This window comes from Octopus sinensis, linkage group LG10 (genome assembly GCF_006345805.1).
Source record: "Octopus sinensis linkage group LG10, ASM634580v1, whole genome shotgun sequence".
Classification (NCBI taxonomy): Eukaryota; Metazoa; Mollusca; class Cephalopoda; order Octopoda; family Octopodidae; genus Octopus; species Octopus sinensis.
Window position 1 is genome coordinate 27,323,094 of NC_043006.1, and position 9,963 is coordinate 27,333,056.

Genomic DNA, 9,963 nt, shown 5'->3' on the forward strand with positions numbered 1-9,963 from the left:
AAGATCTATGTGAATTCTGATAATAAGGTAAAATTGCTGTAATTTCTCTCTGTCTAAACAAGATGGGCTGTGTATTAAGATTTGAATGTATTTTTGTTGAGGCTGATATACACCTTTCCCTTCCTTCTGGTTATCTAAAGCATCAACTCTATTCACAACCTCCTTTTCAAAGCAATTTTTATCCAAGAGTTGACTGTGCGCCAACAAATATAGATCTGTAATGATGATGGTACACTGTTTTTGACTTTTGCACTGTGTGATCTACTGCCTAAACAACTAACATTAACAGAGTTTATGTCGAAGATTTTCTGGTACTTATGGTTTGGAAGGAAATGCATGTCTAAGTATTTGTAGCTGCATTCATACTAAAGAAAGGATTGTATCACATGATTTCCTATTTTTGAGCCAATTAGTTCCAGTGGAGATGGTTCTATAACTTATTTCAAAATGTATCTCTTTAGTACATTTATATAGTAGGAGGTAGCCATATTAAATATACTCTTATCTAAAGACAGACAAGAGATATTTTTGGTTATGTTGCTTGTGATATACTTAATAATCAATGAGTGGTGGATGGAGCCCTTGTTTGTACAAGTAATCTCTTCATTCCATTTAAGGAGTGGGTAGTATTTTCAGGTGTACACATTCAATGCCATATCTAGGTAGTTAGCAATTTTGAGATATATATTCATTGTTGTCCAGTCCTAAGTTTTAATTGGTTAAATACTTTAAGTAGATTTTATTTTTCTATTTCTATCCATGTCTTGTTATGTACAAGACTTAGACCCTCATCATGAAATAATCCTATTCTGGCCTCTACATTTCTGAGTATATTTAGAATATAAAAGGCCACAGGGTCTATTTCAGACCATCAATGGGTACATTGAAGAATTCTTCACCTTTCTTCTTAACTCAGTAAGAATCATCACAAAATAACTGATTTTCAGGTGTTCAAGATGATGCAAATATTGGTCCATACAGTGGTATACAACTTGGTGAACTTGAGAGTTTGCAGGAGATAATTCATAGAAACTAACAGGTAAAACTGTACTACACTGTGTGTAAACAGACCACAGTGCTAAGTTCTCACTAATGGATATATTTGTGCTCTTACTGAGCTTTTATCTAGAGTACTCTTCAAATATGCTTGGGAGTATTTACCTTCTTTCTTTACATGGCTTGCTGCCATTTTCTGACTCATCATTTACCTATTTCTGATGACTTATAGTGCACCTGACTACTGTATACAGTAAGAGAAAGATTTATAAAAGAATGTTGGGAGGTTATCAGACACTGTTATATCTCCTTTCCTGTATGGATATATTTGTAAGCTATTTTTTCATAAAACAAATACTGAAATTTATATATTTACTTTTCTGTATGAATACATACATGTGTAGTCACATGACTTCTTTTAGAGAATGATTTACCACAGATATCACAATGATATGGTTTCTCTCCTGTATGAATGCGTTTGTGTTTTGTTAGGGTACTATTTACAGTGAATGCTTTACCACAGATCTCACAACAATATGGTTTCTCACCTGTATGAATACGCTTATGTTTAGCTAAAGCACTTCCTTCTGAAAAGGATTTACCACAGGCATCACAATGATACGGTTTCTCTCCTGTATGAATGCGTTTGTGTTTAGTTAAGTGACTTCCTTCTGAGAATGACTTACCACAGATGTCACAGTGATATGGTTTTTCTCCTGTGTGAATACGTTTGTGAATTGTTAATCCACATACTCGTGGGAACGATTTACCACAGATATCACAGTGATAGGGCTTCAATCCTGTATGAATACGCTTGTGAATAGTTAATTCACTTCCTACAGAAAACGATTTGCCACAGATATCACAGTGATAGGGCTTCTCTCCAGTATGAATACGCTTGTGTTTTGTTAATGTACTATTTACAGTGAATGATTTACCACAGACATCACAATGATATGGTTTTTCTCCTGTATGAATACGTTTGTGAGAATTTAATCCACATGTTTGTGGGAATGATTTACCACAGATATCACACTGATAGGGCTTTGCCCCTGTATGAATGCGTTTGTGAGTAGTTACTTGACAACTCAGAGAGAATGATTTACCACAGATATCACAGTGATATGGTTTCTCTCCAGTATGAATGCGTTTGTGGTTAGTCAAATTATCATTTCGAGAGAAGGATTTACCACATACATCACAGTTATAGGGCTTCACTCCAGTATGAATACGTTTGTGATTGGTCAAAGCACTTCCTTGAGAGAATGATTTACCACAGATGTTACAGCAATATGGCTTCTCTCCTGTATGAATACGCTTGTGAGGTGTTAAATAACCACTCTGAGAGAAAGATTTACCACAGATATCACAATGATAGGGTTTTCTTCCTGTATGAATACGTTTATGAGTTGTTAACTCACCACTTCGAGGAAAAGCTTTACCACATATATCACAGTTATATGGCCTTTCACCTGTATGAATTCGTTTGTGAGTAGTTAAATCATTTTTCTGACAGAATGATTTACCACAAACATCACATTGATAGGGTTTCTCTCCTGTATGAATACGCCTATGAGTAGTCAAAGTACCATTTTCAGAGAATGATTTACCACAGATATCACAGTGATAGGGTTTCTCTCCTGTATGAATGTCTCTGTGTTTAGATAAACTACTGCTTTGAGAGAATGATTTACCACAGATTTTACAATGATATGGCTTAACTCCCGTGTGAATACGTTTGTGCTGAGTTAAGGCACCTCCTTCAGAGAATGATTTACCACAGATATCACAGTGATATGGCTTCTCTCCTGTATGAATGCGTTTGTGTTTTGTTAATGTACTATTTACGGAGAATGATTTACCACAGATACCACAGTGATATGGTTTCTCTCCTGTATGAATGCGGTTGTGTATAGTTAACTCATCATTTCGAAAGAATAATTTACCACAAATATCACAGCGATAGTGCTTCTCTCCAGTATGAATACGTCTGTGAGTAGTTAAATTACTTTTTTGAGTGAATGACTTATTACAAATATTACAATAATATGGCTTCTCTCCTGTATGAATACGTTTGTGTTTAATTAAGTCATCATTTCGAGAGAAAGATTTACCACAAATATCACAGTCGTAGCAGTTCTCTCCAGTATGAATACGTTTGTGAATAGTTAAGTTACTTTTTTGAGTGAATGACTTTTTACAGGTATCACAATTGTATAATGGTTTCCCTGTCTCTTTCGGTTTCTCATCAGGAAAATCAATCTTTTTCAATCCTCTTTCACATTTATACTGATTCCCACATAATTCACTTTCCATAATGTTTTGATTTTCCTCACAATATACACTGTTCTTTTTTGTGTTTTTATATTATTTTCCTAATAAATATTTCTAATTTTCTATTTAACTTGATTGTGTTCTTTACCAGTGCTTGGTGATGTAGCAAATTCCTTTAGAAATTTCTTCATTTTTGCCAATAATTCCAGTTAGAAGAAATATTTCAAACTAATTCCCAACAGATTTATATAAACTGTGTTATATCTGTTCTGTATAACATCTTCCTTTAGTCTTTAAATGATGATAAAAATTGATGAGGGGTCATAAGTTAGAAAATACTTTCCTGGGAATGTCATTTGATAATCTAAAATAAAAGAGAAACAGTATAAGACACAGGGGATACTTTATAAAAAGTAGATAAACTGTAGATATAAATATTTAAGAACTGATCAGATATATCATCTTTCAAGATAAGGTGAAAGGTGAGGAAAAGTTGGGTGCCATTTGTAGCAGGTTGAAGAGTTACTTCCCTTCATAACTTGTCGTTTAACCCAAGACCGGCCTTGACTAAACAAGTTACTGTTATTTAGACCTTGGTCAAAACTTAGCCACCTCACTAATGATGAAAGGAATCTCAACCATCAACCGTCTTTTTCAGAGTACAAATCTTTATTGACTTCTATTTGTAGCTGCTGGTTCTTGTCTAATATTAAGTCGGCCCTGATATAAACCCACTATGAAAGATATTTTTGTTTCTATGACAGAAGCAAATTTTATATCAGATAAATTAAAAGAAAAACATTATATTGATAAACAAAGAAAAGACAATTGAATTTAACAAAAAAATTCAAACAGAAAGTACCTTGTATAAATGTCCTTCAGTGAATAATAACAGTTGAATTGGTGTGAAGGTGTGACTGAACACTTTCCCCATTGATATAACATTTTATGAACTTTAATAAAACATCTGGGGGTAAAAAGAAATTTCAAGATGTAGTTTTCAAAGTTTATTTCAGCAAACAATATCAGTAGGAAAATACATGAGTATAAGAATATGAGTGACATGGTTGTGAATGAATGAAAGTTTAATAATGTTTACAACACTAGCACTGCTTCTAATTCATAATTGAATTTAATTGTATGTATGCATCGTTGAAGCATACCAGCAAATGGTTTTTACACTAGTTGTATATAGTCATACAATGGCAATTCAGTTGTGCCCATGTATGGGAGTGAAGATCTGAATATCACAATAAAGAATGGAGGAAGACTTGCTACTAATTTGGGACAAGAAATGAAAGAGAGAGCCTTTTGGTATAGGTGAGTGAGAGTAGGGGAATCATGAACAAACCAATCATACATCTCGTTGGGATGGTCAAAAGACAAGTCTTAGGGGAAAAATTTAATCAAGCCAATAAACTGTGAAGGAGAGAGAGACAAAAAAAAAATTTCATTAAAGTATGTGCGGTGGGGTATGTGGGTTTAACAATAAGTTTCAAGGGAAAAATGCTAAAACTAGACATTGCCAAGGGAGTGTTTAAAACAATATGGTTAATAATAAAACTAATGTCGAGTGAATGGAACTGGTATCACTAATTTCTCAAATCCATATCCTTGCTATTACTGCCATTGCATTCAGACAGCAATGACCATAACAGCTTTCTGGTTGTTGATTCATGATTCATTCAATGTATATTTATTATTTTAGTTAAATTTTACTTTCAAAGACCAGAATCTCTATCTTCAATACATCTGACTATGCTATCACTGCAGCAGTGTGTTTAGTGCCATATTAGTAGATAGAACAAAGAATTTCTAGGTTGTGTATGTATGATATACTTTGCAGCTTAATCAAAAGTGTCAACAGCTTTCCAAATCATGAACAGAATGTTCATGACATTTTTCTTTGCCTGTGATGTTATATTACTAAGCCAAATGCAATAGATGTGTGTATTATCAGCTTTCAGCAGTCAGAACATCTTTACACATCATTTTCCATATACTTCACATACCTGTACCAGTGCAGTCATTTCTGTCCAGTTTTTATCTCAGCTCATTTGTACTCTGGTGTTTATGTTCACTGACTTTACACATTCAGCAGAACATCTTTACTTCATTTCTTTCTAGTATATGCATGGCCTACAACTCACTACTATGCAGTCTTATACACAAACATTATTCAATCTGCCCTTCACTTTGAGGGAGAAGCCCTTTGTTACCAACAGCTAACAACTCCCTGAGCTTTTTGAAATATCTACCTCCACTGATAATTAAGTCAACTAGCTCACGGAAGCAACCAACTATATCTTGTGATCCTATCAAGCATTAAAAAATCTATTACCCAAACTATATGCCCTTAGTGCTTATTGCCACACAAAAGTCTGCTTTCTCTGTAAGCCTGCTTGTGGTTCTACTGTACTTGTGTATCTATAGTTTACACCAAGAAACTTTATGAAATTCCTATCTATTCTATTCCTGCATAGTGAACAACATTATTTCTCTATAAGTACTCCTCACTGTTCACTTTTCTAACGTTCTTTTCTGCTTTTTCTTTTATATAATCATTGTGAGGTAGACTGAAGAAAACGTGTAGGGGACAAGTGGAGGAGGAGATCAGGAGGGTTGGCTTGAGAAGGGAGATGCCCAAAACCAGGCAATACTTAGCAATGACTTCTCTAAGTTTTGCTTCCCTGCCTGAAATTTCTCCAATTCTATTACAGATTTGGTTTTAAGAACTAGGTTGTTAGTAGAATGAGAGTTCCCATAGACAGCTGTCTTTAAATTCTTCTGTTACGATCTGGAGAACTAGGATAAATAAAAAAGATTCGGAACTGAGCCTTGTTGGATTTTTACCTGCACACAAAATTTATCATTGTTTTCATCGCTGACTGCACCTTTGTTGATGGCTTGTATAACTCTCACAAATCATTCATCTACTCCTAGCTTTCTCAGCAAACACCTGATCATTAAGCAAAGGGCCCTGTTGAAGGTTTTATTCAAGTTGATGAATGCCAGGTGCCATGGCTTATTCCTAGCTAAGTACTCCAGTGGTTGTCTCACTAGGAAGACGACATTAGTAGTACTTCATAGCACAAAGCTAAACTGAATTCTCAGTTAGGCTAATTCTCTTCTAAATTAACTGAGCAACAACTCTTTTCTAACTTTCATAACTTCATTCAATGTGCTTACACTTCTATAATTATCTCTCACTGATGCATCTTTTTTCTGTTTGTAACAGCTGATGTGGAACTGGTAAGCCTATCATTTGGTATGACGTCTTCTTTTACGACTGATTTCTATATGGGTGACTAACCCATACCCTACTCTGCCAGATATTTTAAGTGTCTCAGTGGAAATTTCTTATGGTCCAGGAACAGGAGTCTTCCCAGCCCTTTTATCCTTAATTGCTGTCTTTCAGATAATTACCATTATTTTGCATTTGTTTTCAAAGGGTTACATGACTCAAGGTCTATACCTGTTCTTGTTCACTTGTAACCCTCCTAGATAGGTTGGGGGCCATATCTTACTTGTACATTCCATTTTTGGCATGGTTTCAATAAGTACAAGTCCTTCATAACACTTTACCAGCCAGACTAAAGGAAGGTCCTTTTTGTTAACTTCATCCATTTACTATTTCAAAAATGTCTTGTGTACATTTTATTTATGATAACAATACAAGTGAAATTTCCTTATAACCAGCAGCATTACTTTGTCTCCATTTATTCAATGTATGTGTGTATGTATACACACACACATGAATGTAGATACATGTATATTACACTGAACTAAAGAATATGTTGATTTTAACGAACATTATATATAATAGTTGTTCTGTATAACACCTTGTCTTTACTGTATTTCTGTGGATTGGGAAAGAGTGGATAGTTTATCTCAAATTTTGTTCTTTAACTTCCCACCATAAGAAAGAAAATAGAATAATTTCTCTTATTTTAGAAAACAGTTGTTATTTAATCTCACAGGATCCAGATGTATTGTGAGGCCAGTTCAAAGAAAAAAAAAGTATTAGTAGTTGATAATGAAATAGAGTTTCCCAATAAGTACTCCTCACTGATCACTTTTCTAACGTTCTTTTCTGCTTTTCCTTTTTATATAATCATTGTGAAGTAGACTGAAGAAAACACAGAGGGGACAAGTGGAGGAGGAGGAGATCAGGAGGGTTGGCTTGAAAAGGGAGGATACCCAAAACTGGGCAAGATGGTGTGAGGGCGGTTGCTATGGCATTGAGGTAGATCCGGCCACTCCCATAACGGGGACAAAACCTGGATTTAAAACACTGGATGACAATGATAATGATTGTACCCATTTTTATCACTGCCTACAAGGTGCTCATAACAAATAACCTGAATTATTGATAGAAATTGGAAGTTGTGATAGTAATTCATGTTCATCCAATGACATGATAAGACAAATCTCTCCAAATAGATATATTCACCTATCTCTCAATCACACATTTCAGGCATGCACATATATTTGTGTATAAGAGTTAAATTACATGAAATGAACATGTATCTAACCCTTGTCAATCACTATTTCATGATTAACTTTTGCAGTTTCTGATTTCCTTCAATCCGTAATGGGTTATGACTAATACTGATTCCAATAAGCAATATCATACTGTCTAGAACTTCGACTTCCAGACCAGACCATGGGAGAAATATTTTAATCAAGAGAGGTATCAAATTGCTGGACCAGGTGATGAAAGTTACAGAAAGGGTCATTGCCCAAATAATCAGAAAGAGAGTTAGCCGAGATGAGATGCAGTTTGGTTTTGTGCCAGGAAGAAGCACTACTGATGTTATCTTCCAGGTGAGGCGGCTACAGGAGAAGTAGCCAAAAACAAACCTCTGGATTTGACTTTCTTTGATATGGAAAAAGCCTTTGATAGAGTCCCCTGTTCTCTTATCTGGCGGGCAATGAGGAAGCTAGGGATAGATGAGTAGTTGGTGAGAGCTGTATAAGCAATGTATAGGAATGTTGTAAGGTGAAAGTCAGCATACAGGCATGTCCTCAACATCCCTCTCTCAGCTGAGAGATCCTAGTCTTGCGGGCGCTGATGCTACAGAAAAGCACCCAATACACTCTAAAAAGTGGCTGGTGTTAGGAAGTGAATCCAGCTATAGAAATCATGCTAAAACAAATGGAGTCTGGGTGTTAAAAGTTGATCACAACACACAGATATATATATATATATATATATATATATATATATATAACAGTCGTGGTGACTCCTAGTCTTTCAATTCTTCAAAATTTAATTCTTTATTTAAAATCATAATATCCTACATTTTTGAAACATATTTTTAAAACCCTTGAAATAAAAGAAGTATTAAAAAATGGAAAATTTACAGCTGTCAAAATTTTTCGATTTATTTATTTTTGTGAATGGCGGTGGGAATCTTTGGTACCTAAAACCAAAGATCGTCTTTTGGTATGCAGAACCATGACCCTGGATATTTAAAAACAGAAATCCAGGAGGGGGGGGTCGAACAAACAAACAAATAAATACAAAGTAACGGAGACGTGAGTATTCTGAAAGTGTCAATTAAATAACGTTAGCTTACTGGATATCATTCATATTTTAAGCAAAATTCTATACCAATTCCTGGCAGGTGCCAAACAATGAACTCAGTACTGAGATTCAAGTATTTATAATTTTAATCCGAAATAACCTCATTTGAAAGAAACTGAATAGGTTAACGTAATTTACATTCTAAAATATAGAAATTTTAATATTTTTGTATTTTTACACAACAAAGACTTCAAATAACAAATTATTATCGCACATCACAATGAAAATACTGTCTTTAAAAAGGACTCATTAAATAATGTAGTCTTAGTCATATACAACGACAAGATGGGCACGGCTGGAATGAGTCTAACCATAATGGTCGATCAAATTGTTTACTATTAAACAATAACGATATAAAATACCAAATATGTACAATCATCCTCAAAACTCCTCTAAACCAAACAAGATGACCGCAGAACAACGTCAAATAAAATAACAGAATTCTTCTTTTTTTTTTTTGGTCAATATAAATACTGTATGCACGAAGGAAGTATCTTTCACCAATGTTATGTATTTTCTCATCGATATAATTACTAAACTTTGACAAATATATTTTAACACTGCTCACTTCTTTATAATTACTGATCCCTGAAGGGTTCACATAATTTATATCGTTTAAACAAATAATTATAGACCTGAAACAAATATATGTCAACTTACCGTTTTAGGTGTAATCAGGATACTGTATCTTGTTAACCCTAAATAAATGCTTTCGTTAAATTGGAGTTTTCAAAGGGTCAATTTTATTCATGTTCCAGAACAAAGCAGATAGATGCAGTTCATGTAGTTTCTAACATCTTTAGCCAGAGATCCGTATCCTGTTACACTGACGTAGTGTAATGTTTTTGTTTTTAGCCACAGTTTCAATACAAAGTACGTATATGATGGAGGGGTGCGCGCGCATGCATATTTCAAGCTGTCAGGAGCATTGTATATAACGCCTTTCAGTATCGTAGCTCTTCGCGCTCTAATATTAAATTCCACTTTAGCACGTCGGACAAAATTTCGTCTGTTATTGAAAATTTGTTGTTGGAGTGTGTTCGTAAAGTTTCTGTTAATTGTTGTGCCTATTGCTGGACTTAGTGTTTAAAAATTTATATTAT

General features: G+C 34.5%; 1 protein-coding gene across 3 annotated transcripts; it reads right to left on the reverse strand.

Annotated features, from left to right (window-relative positions):
• LOC115216610 (zinc finger protein 850-like) lies at nt 1-9,963 on the reverse strand. 3 transcript variants are annotated; one of them, XM_029786088.2, is made up of 3 exons: nt 9,521-9,963; nt 4,133-4,237; nt 1-3,634 (listed from the first exon to the last, which is right to left on the reverse strand). In XM_029786088.2, the coding sequence occupies exon 3, from the start codon at nt 3,310-3,312 to the stop codon at nt 1,369-1,371; it is 1,944 nt and encodes a 647-aa protein (XP_029641948.1). In that variant the 5' UTR covers nt 3,313-3,634; nt 4,133-4,237; nt 9,521-9,963; the 3' UTR covers nt 1-1,368. The 3 variants fall into 3 exon arrangements, with proteins under 3 accessions (XP_029641948.1, XP_036362334.1, XP_036362333.1); XM_036506441.1 differs by lacking the exon at nt 9,521-9,963 and adding an exon at nt 6,124-6,142; XM_036506440.1 differs by lacking the exon at nt 4,133-4,237.